This window comes from Spinacia oleracea, chromosome 5, assembly GCF_020520425.1.
Source record: "Spinacia oleracea cultivar Varoflay chromosome 5, BTI_SOV_V1, whole genome shotgun sequence".
NCBI lineage: Eukaryota > Viridiplantae > Streptophyta > Magnoliopsida > Caryophyllales > Amaranthaceae > Spinacia > Spinacia oleracea.
In genome coordinates, this window is record NC_079491.1 from 118844041 (window position 1) to 118863751 (window position 19711).

The 19711-nt window shown below is 37.7% G+C and overlaps 1 protein-coding gene and 1 long non-coding RNA gene across 2 annotated transcripts; both read left to right on the forward strand.

The window, feature by feature from the left end:
- Positions 1-15156: 15156 nt before the first annotated feature.
- On the forward strand, positions 15157-16058 carry LOC110798087 (uncharacterized). Its single transcript, XR_002536018.2, has 3 exons — positions 15157-15319; positions 15503-15549; positions 15905-16058. It is a non-coding gene; the product is annotated as an uncharacterized lncRNA (long non-coding RNA).
- Positions 16059-17629: 1571 nt separating this feature from the next.
- Positions 17630-19478, forward strand: LOC130461815 (uncharacterized). Its single transcript, XM_056830041.1, has 2 exons — positions 17630-17680; positions 19086-19478. Exons 1-2 carry the CDS (start codon positions 17630-17632, stop codon positions 19476-19478), a joined length of 444 nt encoding a protein of 147 aa, XP_056686019.1.
- The last annotated feature ends 233 nt before the right edge of the window (positions 19479-19711 follow it).

The following is a 19711-nucleotide window of genomic DNA, read 5'->3' on the forward strand; positions in this document are numbered from 1 at the left end:
CCTGACCCATCATTGACCTGACCATGTCTAGCAAGGTTCTGTTCCTCCGTTCCGACACAACGTTCCATTGTGGTGTTCCAGGAGGAGTCAATTCTGATAGAATTCCACATTCTTTCAGATGGTCATCAAATTCATAGCTCAGATATTCACCGCCTCTATCAGACCGCAGTGCCTTAATCTTCTTGCCTAATTGATTCTCTACTTCACTCTGAAATTCCTTGAATTTGTCAAAGGATTCAGACTTATGCTTTATTAGGTAGACATAACCATATCTACTGAAGTCATCAGTGAAAGTGATAAAGTAGCTGAAACCACCTCTAGCATTTGTACTCATTGGTCCACATACATCTGTATGGATTAAACCCAATAGTTCATTTGCTCTTTCTCCAACTTTAGAGAAAGGTTGCTTTGTCATTTTTCCAAGTAAACATGATTCGCATTTACCATAATCCTCTAAGTCAAATGGTTTTAGAATTCCTTCCTTTTGAAGTCTTTCTAAGCGTTTCAAGTTTATATGGCCTAATCGACAATTCCACAGATAGGTGAGATCTGAATCATCCTTTTTGGCCTTTTTGGTATTTATGTTATATACTTGTTTGTCGTGATCTAATAAATAAAGTCCATTGACTAATCTAGCAGATCCATAAAACATCTCTTTAAAATAAAACGAACAACTATTGTCTTTTATTAAAAAGGAAAATCCCTTAGCATCTAAGCAAGAAACTGAAATGATGTTTTTAGTAAGACTTGGAACATGGAAACATTCTTCCAGTTCCAAAACTAGCCCGGAGGGCAACGACAAATAGTAAGTTCCTACAGCTAATGCAGCAATCCGTGCTCCATTTCCCACTCGTAGGTCGACTTCACCCTTGCTTAACTTTATACTTCTTCTTAGTCCCTGTGGATTGGAACATAAGTGTGAGCCACAACCTGTATCTAATACCCAAGAAGTTGAATTAGCAAGTATACAGTCTATAACGAAAATACCTGAAGATGGAACGACTGTTCCGTTCTTCTGATCTTCCTTTAGCTTCAAGCAATCTCTCTTCCAATGCCCCTTCTTCTTGCAGTAGAAGCACTCGGATTCAGAAGTGGGTTGACTGACCTTCCTCTTTACAGATTTGGCGCCAGTTTGCTTAGTTGGGCTGGCCTTGTTGCCACCTTTCTTAGCATTCCTCTTCTTTCCAGATTTCTTGAACTTGCCCCCACGCACCATAAGCACATCCTGCTTATCACTTTTGAGCGTCTTTTCAGCGGTCTTCAGCATACCGTGAAGCTCAGTGAGCGTTTTGTCCAGACTATTCATACTGTAGTTCAGTTTGAACTGATCATACCCGCTATGAAGAGAATGGAGGATGGTGTCTATAGCCATTTCCTGAGAAAATTGCTGATCCAGCCGACTCATATTCTCAATGAGTCCAATCATTTTGAGAACATGTGGACTTACGGGCTCGCCTTTCTTAAGCTTGGTCTCAAGAATTTGCCTATGAGTCTCGAATCTTTCGACTCGAGCCAGATCTTGGAACATGTTCTTCAACTCACTGATGATTGTGAAAGCATCTGAGTTGATGAACGTTTTCTGCAGATCCGCACTCATGGTGGCGAGCATTAGACATTTCACATCCTTGTTGGCATCATTCCAACGATTGAGGGCTGCCTGAGTGACCCCGTCGCCTGCGGCTTCGGGCATCGCCTCTTCTAGGACATACTCCTTTTCTTCCTGCATAAGAACTATTTGCAAGTTCCTTTGCCAGTCAAGGAAGTTTTTCCCGTTCAACTTCTCCTTTTCGAGAATTGATCGAATGTTGAATGAATTGTTGTTTGCCATATTAAAAACTGCAATTGAAAAGAATAAACAAATAAATAACCATTCACAGTTTCTCTTAATAAACTTAAATTCTAGCATACATGCATAATTCAATGTTTATTAAGCATTTTATTCAAGTTATGTGTTCCGGCAGGTGTGAATAAAATGATTCCAAGATCCTAAAATCATTGAAGAACTAAGCACAGTTTGTCGACTTAATCCTAAAACATCTTAGGTAAGCAAAAGCCTTTTGCTAATAGTCTAGAAACTATTCTTGGTTGATAGGTACGTCTAAGAACTTATTAGGTAAACCTATCGAATTTGCCACGACATAAAAGGACTCCTTACTTATATCGTTGAGTTTCACCAAAACTAACATGTACTCACAATTATTTGTGTACCTTGCCCCTTTAGGACCAATAAGTAACACCTCGCTGAGCGAAAACTATTACTAGATTGATGTAAAGGATATCCAAGCAAGTGTATATTTTGGCATGGCACCTTTTAACTCAATTTTTAAGTTTGGAACTTAAGGCTCTTACTATGTTGGTTAGATTTTAAGTGAACTAAAATCCTTAATCATGCAACATAATCAAGCTTTTGATCTCATGCATTTTAAGACATATTTAAAAGCAATAAATAACTTAAAACATGCATAAGATAAATGTGATCTAGTATGGCCTGACTTCATCTTGAAGCTTTAACTTCAAAGTCCGTCTTGAAAATCTCCGTGGGAGGCACCATTTTCTTCAAATAGGATAAGCTATAATTAAAACTAATTACAACTATTTGATGGTACGCAGACCATATTTGAATTGAAAAACGACTTTGGTACTTTAGACCAATTACATTCAAATTAATGGTACGCAGACCATATTTTCTATCCTATTTGGGCCATACTAGTCACTTCATAACCTACAAAACAGTACATATACAATATATACCATTCACCCATTCATTATCATGAATGGCCCACATAGCTGGTTAGTAAAACACATTATGCATCACGTAAACATTTGCAGCAATTAATCAAGGGCACCAATAATCTACCAATTATTCATTCCTTATTAATTCTAATCAAGTTGTTTTAACCTTAAGGATTTGTAGACCTAATCAAGAGTTTATGACTAAAAGGGGCTCCCACTCAAACCAATAAATTCACATGCTTTACTAATTTTAAATATAAAAATGTATTTCTAGTCTAACCGGAAACATACAAATTTAATTAAAATTTAAAGCTCATATAAATTTATAATTGAATCCAAAAAGTTTAATTTAATTTCAGTCGTATTTAAATTGATTCATGATTTTAATTTTAGTAAAATAATTAGAATAAATAAAATTTATTATAATTACAATATTCAAAATTAAAATCCAAGAAAATAATTTAAATTATTAATTTTAAAATTAATTAAAATTACGCAAACTGAAAATTTCAAATTAAAATTTCAAAACGATCTAATCGCATCGCAAACACTCTACGCATCGCACGCCCATGGGCCACACGCACACAGCCATCGCTGGCCATGTGCGCGCAGCCCATGCGCTGCGTCGCATAGCTGCTGCTTCTACCCTTCGCAAGCTATCGCGCGAGCTGGTGCTCGCTGCGCGCGCGCCAGCGCTTGATGCACGCGAGCATGTGCTCGCTGCGCGCGCGCCACCGCTCGATGCACACGAACCAACGCTCGCTTCGTGCACTCGCCAGCGCATGCTGTGCGCGCTTGCTAGCGCTCGCTTGGTGCGAGCCAGCGCTCGCTGCGCGCGGCATCGACGCTGGGCGCAGCACTCGTGGCATGCGAGCTTGCGCTCGCTGCGCGCGCTTGCGCGAGGCAGTGTGCGTTGTGGCGCAGCTCGCTTGCTGCCCACATGCGACTGCCGTGCCTTGCGTTCGCCCATGCCCATTCGTCCATTGCTCATAGCCCACGACACAAGGCAGGGCTGCTGCCTTGTGCTCGTGCACCATGGTCTTGCTCATTGCATTCGTGCCGCATGGGCGACGAGCTCCCTTGCTCGTCGTCACATGCCCGCATTATACAACACCCCTTAAGGGTAACACGTAGCGTCCATTGCTTTGTGCGTGCAAGTTTTACGAACGAATCGCATAAAATTTGAAAATTTATATTTAAAATTAATGACAAATTAATAAATTAATATTAATTTCATAATTTTAGGGCGAAAAATCGAAAATTTATTATTCAATTGATTTTCGATTAACATGGATTCAAGTCTAGGTCATAAAAATTTAAAATTTATCATAAATTTACAATTTTTATGGTGGTTTTTAATCATAGGTATCTAATTAAATTATAATTAATTATGAAAATCAAATTAATTCTAAATTATTCTAATTTTCAACAAATTAATCATAATTACAAATTAGATTGCATAATTAACAAGGCTAGGCATTCAAACTTGTTAAACATATACAGTAGGTCAATAAAAAATTCAAGATTTATCAACAAGAATCGCAAATATTTAATTTAACATCTTAAATTTACGAAATTTTGCATTCGAAAAACTAAAACCTTCGAAAATTCATAGTTAGGCTTCGAATTTGAGAATTCTGGGTTCGGCAGAAAATTATTATTTTTGTCAAAATTTTAGAATGCCTTTTACATGCGGAATTGACACAAAAATCACTCGATTTGGATGAGTAACGAAGAAACTGCCGAAAAACTGCGTACGTATAATTAAATAAACGCAATTTGCAATTAATTAACAATTACGAAAATTAATCACCCCTTTTAATTCTTGCAAATTTGTAATATTTAACCATGTTCATGCAATTTAGATTATGAAAATAATAAGAGGCTCGTGATACCACTGTTAGGTTATGATACATATGACAATTCATAAATCATGCGGAAAAACCATTTAGCCAAGAATACATATTATTTACACATAATCATATAGCATAGTTTAGATGCATACTCTTTGTTGCGTGCCTTCCCTAGCTGCGCCCGAACCGAACAAGAACAAGTCTTTAAGACTCCAAGTGTCGTCCCTCCGTAGATAGTCCACAGCACGTCCGGATCCGCCTTAAGATTGACCAACTAGAATCGCCCTTAAGGTACTAATAATTTTCGGCACTTTTAGGCAAGGAATGTGACTGAATTTTTCTCTCAAAAACTCACTTTGAATACTTGAATAATCTATGTAAATATGTGACCCTAGGCACCTATTTATAGAGTTATGGAAAAGGTTTTGGAATCCTATTAGGATACTAATTTATTTAATTATAATCCTACTAGCACTCTAATTAAATAATCATTATCTAATAGTTTTAGGATTTAATCATATTTCGAATCCCGATTGCTTTAGGATTCCCGCACAAGCATTGCATGAGCACCGTACACCCGCGCAAGCCTTGCGGCCCACGCTAGGCGCACAGCGCTCGGCCCACTGTTGTGCTCTCGCGCGCGCGCCCCAGGCCTTGGCTGGGCCTGGCCTTGCGCTGGGCCTGGTCGAGGCTTGGCACGCGATGGTGCGTGTTGGCTCGCTGGGCGATGGCCTGGCTTCGTGCTGGGCCTTCGTCTAGCGGGCCTCGTCCGATGCTAATTCGTACGATACGCTTCCGATTAAATTCCCGATTCCGGAATTCATTTCCGATACGAACAATATTTAATATTTCCGATTCCGGAATCAATTTCCGTTTCGAACAAATATTTAATATTTCCGTTTCCGGAATTATTTTCCGATTCCGATAATATTTCCGATTCTGACAATATTTCCGTTTCCGGCAATATTTCCGATTCCGGCAATATTTCCATTTCCGATAATATTTTCCGATACGTACCATGTTTCCGTTTCCGGCAACATCTACGACTTGGATAATATTTATATTTCCGATACGATCCATATTTCCGTTTCCGGCAATATCATCGTTTCCGGAGTATTCATTTCTTGCCTGTGACGATCTCAGCTCCCACTGAAACCAAGATCCGTCGATTCCGAATATCCATAGATAGAGTATTTAATGCCATTAAATACTTGATCCGTTTACGTACTATTTGTGTGACCCTACGGGTTCAGTCAAGAGTAAGCTGTGGATTAATATCATTAATTCCACTTGAACTGAAGCGGCCTCTAGCTAGGCATTCAGCTCACTTGATCTCACTGAATTATTAACTTGTTAATTAATACTGAACCGCATATATTAGACTTATCATTGAATGCATACTTGGACCAAGGGCATTATTTCCTTCAGGCTGGACGGCCTAGTATGGTGTTAAAGGAGGTGAGACTCGCCACAATTATGAATCTGACAGCGCCTTCTTTAGTTACCGGGGGTGTGCCAATAGAGACGGGAAGCAGAATGGAACCGATTGGACGGACAACACTCCCTCCGAAACCTACAAGGGGCTTGGATACTCTTTCAATCGTTCTCGGGTCATGCTGCAACTTTCTTTAGGCATTGTAAACTGATTATGTTAGACGAGCTCCCCGTGTCTACTAATACTCTTTTCATCCTGAGGTTGGCCATCTTAATCTCCAAAACCAAGGGGTCATCATCATATGGCATTGCTGATTTGCGATAATCATCTTCCGAAATTTCCACACGGGGTAGATCTATTTGCTTGGTGCGGAGGGGAGACGAACTGAATTGCCATCCCCCAATAGTCGGTGCTCCTGCCGCAATTCCCCCTGATATTACTGCTATGAATCCTTCATCTGAATGACTACCATCGCTATTAGAGGTTAAAGATGTACACGTCTCCTGTCCCTTTATATGGCCGGCTTCATTTGCATCTGTCGAACATAGATACTGTTGTAGGTACCATTTGGCCGCGTAACCATCAAGTATCCTTTTCAGCATCCTACAGTTTTGGGTGCTGTGCCCGGCTTCTTTGTGGTAGATACAGAACGGGATGCCCCGTCTTGCTGAAGACGGCCCTTTGGGAGACCACTTCTTTATCCCCGGATTCTGTCCCTCAGCCAAAAGAATGTCCTCAAGAGCAGCATTCTACACAAACAAGCTTCCTGCTGAAGGCCTCCTTCGTTTCCCTGTTATTTCGACGCCCCGGTCAATTTCTCTTCGAGTGAGTCCTGCTCGCGGCCTTCTAGAGGTCATGGTGGTGGACCTACTCGTAAAGTGACAAGCCTGGGGTTTGGAAGCGCGTCTTTGCTGTGCTAAGTTTGCCCGCCGCCCCGGACATTCTTCCCTGACATGATAGCTTTCCTTCTCCAGAGATCGGACCTCGATGGGTAGGTCGCGTCCATCGGCATCCAACTTCCCCTTTTGCTTCGACGTTCTGCTGCGTTCTTGCACTGGGTCGGTTCCACTGAAGGATCTTGTGATTTCCTCTTGGAGAACATGCTGAAGTCTTTCTTGCCATTCATCTGTGATGTTCTGATGAAGGCCATGCAACATGTGCTGTATGGATCTCGCGGAGGCTGGCCGACTTGCTGGGGAATCACCATGCTCGTCAGCTTTGCCTCTTATAGTGGGATGCCCTCTGTCGATAGCAGGTCGTGTTCCTTCTGCGCCCTTTTCAGATTGCAGTTCAACCATGATACTATACCTCCCCACAGACGGCGCCAAATGTTGTGGGATCTTTTACGGTGATGACGTGTCACGCGTTCCTCGGAGGTATCACATATGAGCTGGCACGATCCTCTGGCAACCTGCAAAACAAGAATATTCCCGTAGGAATAATATTCCCTCCGATGCCTAAGTAAGTATAAGCTTAGAGAGAGAAGTAAATTGTAGAGAGAAGGCATAGCTAAGATAGTTTTTTAGGTAGGTGGGGATGTAATGTATGCCCCTTTTACCTAGGGATCTACACTATTTATAGTGCTAGGGTTTCTTTTGATCATATCCTTAAACCCTGGCTGCATGATTGGATGCTTTCCGAGATTAGGACATGTCTACAATAGTAGGAGATCTGAGTAGACCTGTTGGGCCTTTTGCATGTTGGGCTTGTCACAACCTGGGCTTTTATGAAGAGAATGGTCTTCTAGGGCCTAAAGGGTGAGGTGTGGGCCAGCATATAAGCCCTGAACTCATGTTGCCATATGAGATGGGCTATAGTCAGGTTACCCTTGCTTTAGGCCCATTGTGGGATACAGAAAGCCCACATCAAATACTAGCTTAACAAGAAAGATAATTAACGAACTTGTTTAATGAGCAGAGTTTAGATTTTGAATTATATGACATGGAAAGTTAACCATTTTATCCTTCCTAACGGTACTGGGTGGAATCTTGACCGTGTCAATTCTTCCTTCAAGTTTAACGACGCCCGAGAAATTGCAACAATGGAATTTCCGTCTACTAATGCTGAGGATTTCCTTTATTGGCATTTCCATAAGTCAGGCAAGTTAACTGTTAAAACAGCTTATGCAATGTTGGCAGGAGAGGATTATGGTTTGGCCTAGGTTCATCCAGGGTGAAGGAAATGATGCCCTTGGTCCAAGTATAATTTAATGGTAAGTCTAATAAATGCGGTTCAGTATTAATTATGCAAGTTAATAATTCAGTGAGATCAAGTGAACTGTATGCCTAGCTAGAGGTCGCTTCAGTTCAAGTGGATTAATGATATTAATCCACAGCTTACTCTTGACTGAACCCGTAGGGTCACACAAATAGTACGTAAACGGATCAAGTATTTAATGGCATTAAATGCTCTATTTAATGGATATTCGGAATCGACGGAACTTGGTTTCAGTGGGAGCTAAGATCGTCAAAGGCAAATAAATGAATACACCGGACACGATGATGTTGCCGGAAACGGAAATATGGATCGTATCGGAAATATAAATATTATCCAAGTCATAGATGTTGCTGGAAACGGAAACATGGTACGTATCGGAAAATATTATCGGAAATGGAAATATTGCCGGAATCGAAAATATTGCCGGAAACGGAAATATTGTCAGAATCGGAAATATTATCGGAATCGGAAAATAATTCCGGAAACGGAAATATTAAATATTTGTTCGAGACGGAAATTAATTCCGGAATCGGAAATGTTAAATATTGTTCGTATCGGAAATGAATTCCGAAATCGGGAAATTAATCGGAAGCACGTCGTATGAATTAGCATCGGACGAGCTTGCTAGACGAAGGCCCAGCACGAAGCCAGGCCCGCATCCAGCAAGCAATGGCGCGCCACACACGAACAGCCCAAGGCTGCGCTAGGCCCACCGCAAGGCAGGCCCAGCGCGCGCCCAAGGCTGCGGGCAAGCCTCGTGGGCTTCGTGGCCGCGTGGGCTGCGTCGCTGCTCGGGCTTCGCGCGCGCGCGCATGACGCCCCTCGTGGGCTGCTATGCGTGCATGTGTGTTTGTGTTCACATACGAAACCTAAAGCATATAGGATTCGTTTGATGATTAAATTCCTAATCCTAAAAGATAAATTAATTAAAATAAGAGTTCTGCTAGGATTCTAACTTAATTAATTCGTATCCTAGTAGGATTCGATTGCTTATTCCATAGCCTATAAATATGAGATCAGTGCTCATAATTTATAACAAGTTTGATGTATTCAAAGGTAAGAATTTGAGCAAAAATTCAGTCATACACTTTGCCCATAATAGCCGAAAATATTAGAACCTTAAGGGCGATTCTAGTTAGTCAATCTTAAGGCGGATCCGGACGTGCTGTGGACTTTCTACGGAGGGACGACACTAGGAGTCCTAAAGACTTGTTCTTGTTCGGTTCGGGCGCAGCAAGGGAGGGCACGCTACAAAGAGTATGCATCCTAATTATACTAATTGTTATGTGGCAATTAATTTGGAATCCTGGCGTTTATGGTTTTTCCGCATGATTTATATTCGTTTGTATGTATCATAACCTAACACAGGGCAGGATTTTTTCAAGATTCTCTGGCCTCTTAAGATCCTTCCAAAGTGGAAACTTTTTTGTGGAAATTGTTTTACAATGGAATTGCAATGAGTTCAGTTGTCTCTTACTTGTGCTTTTGCGCAAGAGAGGACGAGGACATTCAACACATTTTTGGTTTTGTGACTGTGGGAAACGAGTTTGAGGTGTGGATCACTTGGGATACATAGAGAAATCAATGAGAACCTCTCCTTTGTTGATTGGTATCTCTACTATATCCGACTTTTTCAATGCCAGGATGGGAAAAATAGCCCAAGGGTTATTTATTTTATTGCAACCCTTTGGGGTATTTGGTTAGCACGAAGTAACCGAATTTTCAGGAATGAGCGTGGTGGTATTTCTGCAATTTATATCTTCATGATGGAAGGTCTAAAGCAACAAGGGATCTTCAACAATCAGCCTTTGTGCACATTACTCTTCATTCATCCTCCATAAATTGATCTTGTTTATCCTTCGGGGTTTTTCAGAGCGATACTTGTTGATTCGGGAATAAAAGGAATGATGTCTTTCATTCAGGTGGATGGTTCTTGGAAAAAGCATACTCGAATTGCGGGAATGTGTTGGGTTTTAAGTAATCCTCAAATAACCTCAGAAGGCTCTTCAACGAATTCAATTGTTCAAGGGGAGGCTCTTGCTTGTTTGTTCGTACTTCGATGGATACCCCGAAATTTCAATACGTGATTAATTAACTTTAATTATTTTTATTAGCTTAAAAAAAATTTAAATTTTATAATCTCGTACTTTATTAACGAAATTTTTATTTATGAATTTTTAATATTACTACACGATTTATTTTCAGATTATAGAATTTAATTTCGTATTTACGAGCATAGATACATTTTAAATCCTACGGAGTATTTCGTAATTTATAAAAAATTTTAAAACGTTTTTATTAACGACAAATTTAATTTGAAAACTAAATTTACTTACTAGCACTTTATAAAAATTATATCGGAAATTAATTTACTCAAGATCATTATTTTATCTTCGGTTAATAGTAATTAAATCATGAAAATTAACGAAAATTCCTAAACTACACTTATTTTCAACTAAAGCAAAGTCAAGCTCTTCTCTTCTTCCTCCTTCTTCACGGCACTCTAGCCATGGAAAGTCAAGCTGCATTTTCTACTTGTCATCGCAACAATTCATCTCTAAATGACTCATCAACTTCATGGACACTAATCAGAACTTGTAAAGCTTAGTCATAGAATTTCTGAATTCTCTCTACAATTATCAATCAACCAAGCTCCAATTGAGCTCATGGCTTATGTCATTTTACACCATTTCACTTCTATAAATAGCCTCTCAATGAAGAAGAAACTCAAGCTAAAACCAGATATCAATTTCAATTCCACCATTAAACCATGAAATTACCATAACTCGCCACCAACGAACCACCACTGCCGCACCTGAAACCACCACCATCACAACCACCCAGCACCACCATGACCACCCAAAACCACCGCAGACACCCCACCCCTCACCGTCTCTTCTCCTTCGCTCTCGCACTCCCCTGTCTTTTCTCCCTCTCCTCCGCGCCCAACCCCCATGTCTCCATCTCTTCCGCGCAAACTGCGTAGTCACGCAACCACCACCGCTCAACCCCTGACTTTGCTTCTCTACTCTAGTAAACCAATCGCTAACTGCTGTACTCGGGTACAGCCAGCTCTGGCTGTACCCCCCAAAAACGACACGCTCATATTGTTTGTTCATTCTTGTCGACTCTTTGTTCTTTTTTATTGTACTGTTTGTTCATTCTTATTGTACTGTTTGTTCTTTCTTGTTGTACTGTTTGTTCTTTCATGTTGTTTTTTAAATTCATCATCAAATTTTCATAATTGTCGTATTTTTTGTTATTTCTTCTGGAATTTTATGTTCTTTTTTATATTGTTTGTTCTTTCTTGTTTATTTGTTTGTTTATAATAATCATATGGTACGTTAATGTTCATAATTAAACTCTTCATTAATCTTTTACTCTTTCTTCTTGTATGGTTTGTTCTTTCTTGTTGTACTGTTTGTTCTTTCTTGTTGTTTTTTAAATTCATTCATCAAACTTATTGTTGTATTGTTTGTTCTTTCATGTTGGCTTTAAAATTCATCATAAAATTGTTCATAATTGTTGTATTGTTTGTTCTTTTTTTTGGAATTTTATGTTCTTTTTTATATTGTTTGTTCTTTTTTGTTGAATTATTTATTTTTTCTTGTTTATTTGTTTGTTCACAATAAATATATGGTTAATGTTCATAATGAAATTTTTCACTTCATTGGTCTTTTATGTTTTTACAAGCGCCTATATTGTTTATTTCCAAATAAATAAATAAATGTTCACTTTCAAAATAGTAAATGTTCATTCCAAATAAATAAATAAATGTTCAATTCCGAAATAGTAAATGTTCATTTCCGAAATAGTAAATGTTCATTTTTGTAGTTTATTTCCAAATAAATAAATAAATGTTCATTTCCAAAATAGTAAATGTTCATTCCAAATAAATAAATAAATGTTCATTTCCGAAATAGTAAATGTTCATTTTTGTACCAGTATTTTTTCTTTCTTGTTGTATTGTTTGTTCTTTCATGTTGACTTTAAAATTCATCATAAAATTGTTCATAATTTTAGTATTGGCTGTTCTTTTTTCTGGAATTTTATGTTCTTTTTTATATTGTTTGTTCTTTTTTGTTGAATTATTTGTCCTTTCTTGTTTATTTGTTTGTTCGTAATAAATATATGGTTAATGTTCATAATGAAATTGTTCACTTCATTGGTCTTTTATGTTTTTACAAGCGCCTATATTGTTTATTTTCCAATAAATAAATAAATAAATGTTCATTTCCAAAATAGTAAATGTTCATTCCAAATAAATAAATAAATGTTCATTTCCGAAATAGTAAATGTTCATTTTTGTAGTTTATTTCCAAATAAATAAATAAATGTTCATTTCCAAAATAGTAAATGTTCATTCCAAATAAATAAATAAATGTTCATTTTCGAAATATTAAATGTTCATTTTTATACCAGTATATTAATGTTCATTTTAAACAACACAAAACGACATCGTTTTGGATGGGGGTACAACTAGCTTTGGCTGTACCCGGGTATAGCCAAAAATTTGCGCTAGTAAACTCAAAATAAGGGTTGGCCCAATTCTTATATTTGGGCTTTGGTAAGTTGTTCTACTTCTTGGTTTTTCCTATTTCAGATTTTCAAACTATTCATATTTGTTTACATAAATAACTATTGGTCATTAATTATTTCTTTCTATACTTTATTGTTGAAATTCTAAAATAAGTTATTAGCTTGACTTATAATGGAACTAGATTTTAGCCCGTGCGATGCACGAATTTTATTAAATCGTTAAGTTAAAATAAAACTCTTATATGTGTCAATTGCTATATTTTATATATTAGATTAGATTAGATTAGTTTAGTTTTTCATTTTAGATTTATTTTTTAATTATTAAAGTGTCTGATTTTGGATGAAATTGTATATGCGTATTAGTAATTAATTAATGAAAATATGTACATGATACCTAATTATTTATCTACGTGACACTCGACTTTTTTAATTCTAAAATAATTTTAAAGTCTTATTTTTCATTGGCCGCAACCATCTATATTATACTAAAAGAGAGGAAATCAATGTGGTGATGACAAATGTCACTCATTGATTGGCCTCTCTTATAGATATAAAAATAATATCAAAATAAAATAAAATACTTGATTCTATAATTATTTTGTTAAAATTAACCTCCAAAATATATTTGATTCTCTTTTGCTCAAAATAAAAAAAAAAAAGATTTCATTCTATACATACGGAATATTTTTTAGAAAATATTTCTTTTCTATATTTGGTAACAAATATAACCCATATAAGATTATCTTTTTATAAAAACTTAATACATGCATTATACCGAGTACGTAGTATGATTTTTATAAATTTTCAAGAGTAGTCTACTTATTTGTATTTCGTACTTACATAATTCAAACACAAATAAATTAGAAAATCAATCAAATATGCATAAGAGTGTATAAATTGCAATAGTACTCTATAATATTTTAAAAGCTAAATGCGATAATTATAAAAAGCCATCTATACTACTATTCTTTACGTAGTATATTTAGAAACTAAATGAGAAAATTATAACCGTCATCGATTGTACTATTTAAAACGTACTATATTTAACAACTAAATTCTATAATTATCATCACCATCAATAGTAATATTTTACTACTTTAAGAAAATTATGCAACTTCTTTAAACATGAGCAAAACTTGTGTAATCTAATATCTACTACATTACTATGTAATTCCTAAATTTTTTAGATGCAACTATTTGATTTTTGCACTGACTATTATATTCACACATACCTCTATTTTTTCTGTTTTTTGGTGATTAGTAATACTCTATGATGAACATAGTCATGTACTCTGTAGCATTTTGGTGGATTGTCTAAATACTTACATAGTAATACCATTTTTTTAATAATGTTTACTAATTGATAATTTAAGATATTAATAATTGAAGTTACTTACTAATAATCGTGAAAATAAAGTGGTTTATCCAAAAAAATGGAAGAAGTAGTAAACAAGAAAAATGATGCGTGACTAACACGTAGTCCTCTATCTCTATTCTATAAAGGAACAGCTGAGGTCTTTTAGGTAATTTAACTTTTCGTGTCCACCTTGAAAAATACCAAAATACCCTTCTTTTCGATGTTTACAGATGCTTGACTGCTTGCTGAGCCCTCACTTTCGTTTCTAGGGTTAGAGTTCCTCCGCCTCATTAACTCTCGCCTACTTTCTCTCTCCTCCCTCATCTTCGATCTCTCCTCCCATCACTCAATCTCTCATCTCGATCTCTCCTCCCTTCACTCAATATCTCATCTTCGATCTCTCCTCCAATCAATTCCTTTTATTTTTTACTTTTTTTAATCAAATGCCTTTCATTACTTCTCGGCGTTCCTCACCATTGACTCAGAGATTTTGTTGTACAAAAATTCCGACAAATGTAGGAGTTGATGATATTGGGGTTGCAGGTTTCGGAATTCCAGGTTTTCGAAACGCATTTGAATCGAAAAATTGATTTCGCTGGTAATCGGGTTATGATTTTCGCTGGTAATTCTTCGATCTAGAAAATTTTGAAATTTTTATTTTTTATTTGAGAAAACAAATGTTTTGGGTTTTGGGAAATTCATCGCCGAAATTCGTTCGGAGATTATGCATTGAAATTCTTGAAGATTGTCATGTTTTCCATTGTTTGGAGGCTCATCGAAATTGAAGGTATGTTTATATCTTTCTTTTCTTGCAATTAGACGTTTTTAGCAAAAAAATTTGGTGAATTCTTTTGTATTTTGATTGCTTGGGTATTTTGAAAATTAGTTGAATTGGTTTGTGATTTGTGAATGTGTGATTTATTGAAATTTCTTTGTTTCATATTGACTAATCCCAATTTCTGAAAATTTGCTAATTTTTAGTCTTTGATTTTTCTTCGAGATATTTCTGGAATTTGTTTTTTGCGTTTAATTTTGCTTTTTTTTTTCAACTTTTAGGGTTTAGAAGATAGAAGCATAACCAAAAACCCATCATAGGTGGTCGCTTCCACCTCTAATGGTTCAATTTGTGGCTTCAAATCGGTTCTCCACCTCCTTCCTTCTTTTCTCCTTGCTGACACTTTCCAGGTTCGTTCTTTTCTTTGTATTGTTTTCTATTTATGATTTTTTTTATTGATTTGAACTACTCCTCTTGAATGGCTTTAGAATGTAATCATCTTCCCACTTCTTTTTCTCTCCCCTTTAATTACCAATTAAACTCCCGAATTCACCTTTCTGTTTTTGGGTTTTTGTTAATTGTGAAATTTGCAGCATGAAATCGTCCCTGCTGAGCTAATTGATCGCATTGCTTCACTCGGGTAATTCCTCTTCAATTTCCCATTTTCAATTTTTAATGGGAGATTAATAGTTGTGAATATATGTGGTTAAGTAAATAATAACAACACAATTGGTTTAATTTATTTATATAAATGATTGAATATAATTTGTAACCTCTCAAGATATCATAGGAAGAAAATCTCTTCCAAATATAAGCTTTGTATAACTATGATCCTGTGCCTGTCATGTGTGCTTCAACTACATCTGCAAAATAATGTGCTACTCTCTGTACACTATCCCCAAATGGTGTAGCATGTTGCTTAACTTGCATGAATGATTGAATATAAACATAAATATGTGTATTTCCCTAACTTCTTAAATCGCTCTCAAATTCAGGTCATCTGCAAACCTCTGCAAGTAAAAGCAGTGTGTTAGAGGAAGAAAGAGTAGAGAGGAGCAGCAATGGAGTTCGTCAGCCCAGAAGGCCTCCGCCTAGCCGGTCATCGTCCCTTGGAGATGAGGCAGCTTCGCGCTGAAATTGGCGCCGTCTCTAAAGCTGACAGGTAATTTCCTAGCTTTTTTCCAATTTTATTTTAATTGTGTTTGCGGATGGTAGAAAATTCTGGAATTTTCGAAATGATTTTGTTATTTATTTCAATTTTTTTGGTGAATTCTTTGTATTTTGATTGCTTGGGTATTTTGAAAATTAGTTGAATTGGTTTGTTAATGTGTGATTTATTGAAATTTCTTTGTTTCATATTGACTAATCCCAGTTTCTGAAAATTTGTTGATTTTTAGTCTCTGTGTTTAATTTTGCGAATGGTAGAAAATATAAGTTTGAATTTGGTAATTGGGTGTAGCTCAGCTGTTTTCGAGATGGGTAACAGCTGAACATCTACTAATTGAGAATGCAAATCTGTTTTAATTGTTGGTCTCCCTAATGTTGGCCATCCACTCTTTTCAGTGTTGTTGTAAACAAGTTTTTCTCCTTCATTGACTCTCAGATCTGTAGTTCTGTGGTTTGGTTCTGTCTGCAAGGTGTTTGATCAAATGACAACATTGCGAAATGCCTCAAAATTTGTTTGTTTTTTGAATTTCTGAGATTAAATTTTTTATTCATTACCTTAATGATCGTGGGTAGCTGTTGATTGTTATTATTTGGGGTTGGTCTTTATTGGCTACGGTAGCTTCAGGCTGTTTCGCCTGCCTTGAGTTTAGACTTGGACTATGTTGGTCGATTTCTGTTTCGGTGTCTCATAGCTGGGAAAATAAGATATTTTGGGTTTAATTAGGTTGAATTAGGTTGAATTTGGATTACTAATAAATTCTGTCAGAACTGATTAGTTAAAATGCAAGTGCTAAACTTTTGTAATTGGAAGTCAGCAATTTTTCAATGCCCGGGATGTTATTGTATTTTCGTGTTTTGTGATGATTTGAATGAAAAACAATTGGATTTTGATTATGCGCATTACATGCTGACATGAAGTGCAAAGTAATTCTACTATGCATATATCCTGTGATGATAGCTATTTTGGTATAATTAAAAAGAAAAATGTCGGCAACTACAAATTAAGTTTTATAGGGAAAACTAGAGTTTTAAGACACCAAAGTTATTTATTACTAGGTCTATTTGACTGTCAGCAAGGTAAATAGACACCAAACTATGTCTATTTGAATGTCAGTAAGGTAAACAGAGTTTGCCTATATTACAAGTCTAATCATTGTTTTAATTTGTAGTCATATATCCTGTGATGATAGCTATTTTGGTATAATTAAGACAAAAATGTCATATCTCTATGGTTGTGTGTGGACTTGACACTTTGATGCTATCCAATGTGGTTTGTACTTGGTACCATATATATGAGGTTGACCATTTGTGACTATTCTGATGAGATGATATCCCACTTTAGTTTTCAGTAGGACATATTGTTCCGATCATGAACATTGTGTGAGGCGGACTTACACAAGATCGTAAAAAGTACTGAGTACTTAAGTTAACTATCTTATAATCTGAACTAAACTGAGTTTGTGATGTGAAAATGTTAAATATACGATATAATGTTAAAACTGAGTTTGGCTCCCTGTCCTTATTCTGCCCCTGATGCATAATCTATTGTTGAAATGGTTGCTACTGATTCTGTTGAAGTGAAGAGTCTGCTTGAGGGAGATCAGGTATCACGTATCAGTTGTAGGTTGTGCATTCTCTCGGCTTCATTTGTCTTTGTTTTTTTGGTTCCCACCTTCACTATCTTCCCTCATAATTTGATTACAATCAATTAATTACCATCAACCCCAACCCCCTCCCCCAATATCTTTCATAAAATCCGTGATGCATTGATGATCTTGCAAATTTGATGTATAATTTCATTCTCATTTTTTCCTGGGTATGGGCAATGCAGAATGCTGACAGTTTTGATCCGGCGCATTAGTAAGAAATAATACCTAAAGAATTGAACAATGAATAATGAAAGCTTGAATTTTTGATTCAAAATAAAACTAAGTGCTTGAATAATCGAGAGAATAAAACAAGTGCTAAAATAAAAAAATAAGTGTTTAAAACTAAGAAATAAGATGTTTGAAACAAATAACTAAGATCTATATTTATAGTCTTGCCCAAAACAAAACGAAAAACCGGAATTAACTAAGTGAAACGCGCAGTGAGGTTGTCGTTGCCTGGTCGGGCATACATCGGCCCGCCGGGCGTGTGGCTCGTAACCCGCCCGCCGGGCGAATTTACAAAATTCCAATTTCATCAACACGCGCCCGCCGGGCAGCCATTCGCCCGTCGGGCGCGCGTACAAACTGCACAGTCCCCTATATTCAAAACGTCATATCTCCTTCGTTATTCGTCCAAATTAGGCGAGTGGCCATTCTTTGGAAAGCTATTGAAGTCTAGAATCCAACCCAATTAGAATCACTTTATTTGGAGTGGTAGAACTTTATTTATTATCAAAAGAGTAGACGAGTGTCGGATTTCTACTTGTTTCACTATTCGCTTTGCTCGAAAACTCTTCCAACTCAATGTTTGTGCTCTCGAAAGTACAGAATCTCTTGTGTTGATTCAAATGAGTAGGAAATGCACAAAAATATGCTAATTCCTACAATGATGAACCTGAAACTACAAACACACTAAAATGAGCATATTAGTACTAAAAATCGCTCTGAAGAGCTCATTTGAGATCAAAAAGTACTAAGGGACAGGGGAAAAATACTATAAAATATGAACATATCAGTACCCATGGGGAACCTGCCCATTGAGCCAAGGCTCTCAGGGGGAGTTTGGTTGGGGGTATTCAGGAAAGGGAAAGGGAAAGGGAATGGACTGATATCATTCCCTTTGTTGTCGTTTGTTTGGCATGTTTCACCATTTCCTTTACCCAATTTCATTTCTGGGTTACCCCCAAAACCTTCTACCCTGATTCCCCCCCCCCCCCAAGACTTTTCCATTCCCATTCCCCCAACACCTCTCAAAAACGTTGACCACCACTTGACCAACCTTATAACACCAAAAGGTCACCTGAACCACCACCTCACTCAGCCACCAGATCAACCACCGATGTCACCCTCACCGGCGTAGCTTCACTGCGAGCCTGCCGCCACCCTCATCGACATCTCTCTATCATCGCTACCCAGGGAGAAGGAGAGGGAAGGGCGGCGAAAAGGAGAGAAGGAGACAGAAGGGGCGGGGAGGGGCGGCGGCGAAAAAGGGAGAAGGAGAGGGAAGGGCAACGAAGAGGAGATAAGGAGACGGAGGGGGCGGGGGACGGCGGCGACAGAGGGAGAAGGAGAGGGAAGGGCGGCGAAGAGGAGAGAAGGAGACGGAGGGGGCGACGGCGATAGAGAGAGAAGGAAAGGGAGGGGCGGCGAAGAGGAGAGAAGGAGACGGAGGGGGCGGGGGAGGGGCGGCGGCGACAGAGGGAGAAGGAGAGGGAGGGGCGGCGAAGAGGAGAGAAGGAGACGAAGGGGGTGACGTCGGAGGAGAGGTGGAGGTGGTCAGAAAAAGTGGTGAGAAGGAAGGTGAATGAAAATAAATAAAAAGCTCCCAAACAACTTTTTATATCAAAGGGAATGATTTCCATTACCCTTCTATCCCATTCTTGATTCCACTCCGTTTACCCCTTGCGAAACAAACGGCCCCCTCATGTTTTATGAGCACCGGCCCATCGTGGAAGATGTTCCGCCATGTCATACTTGCCAGCGACT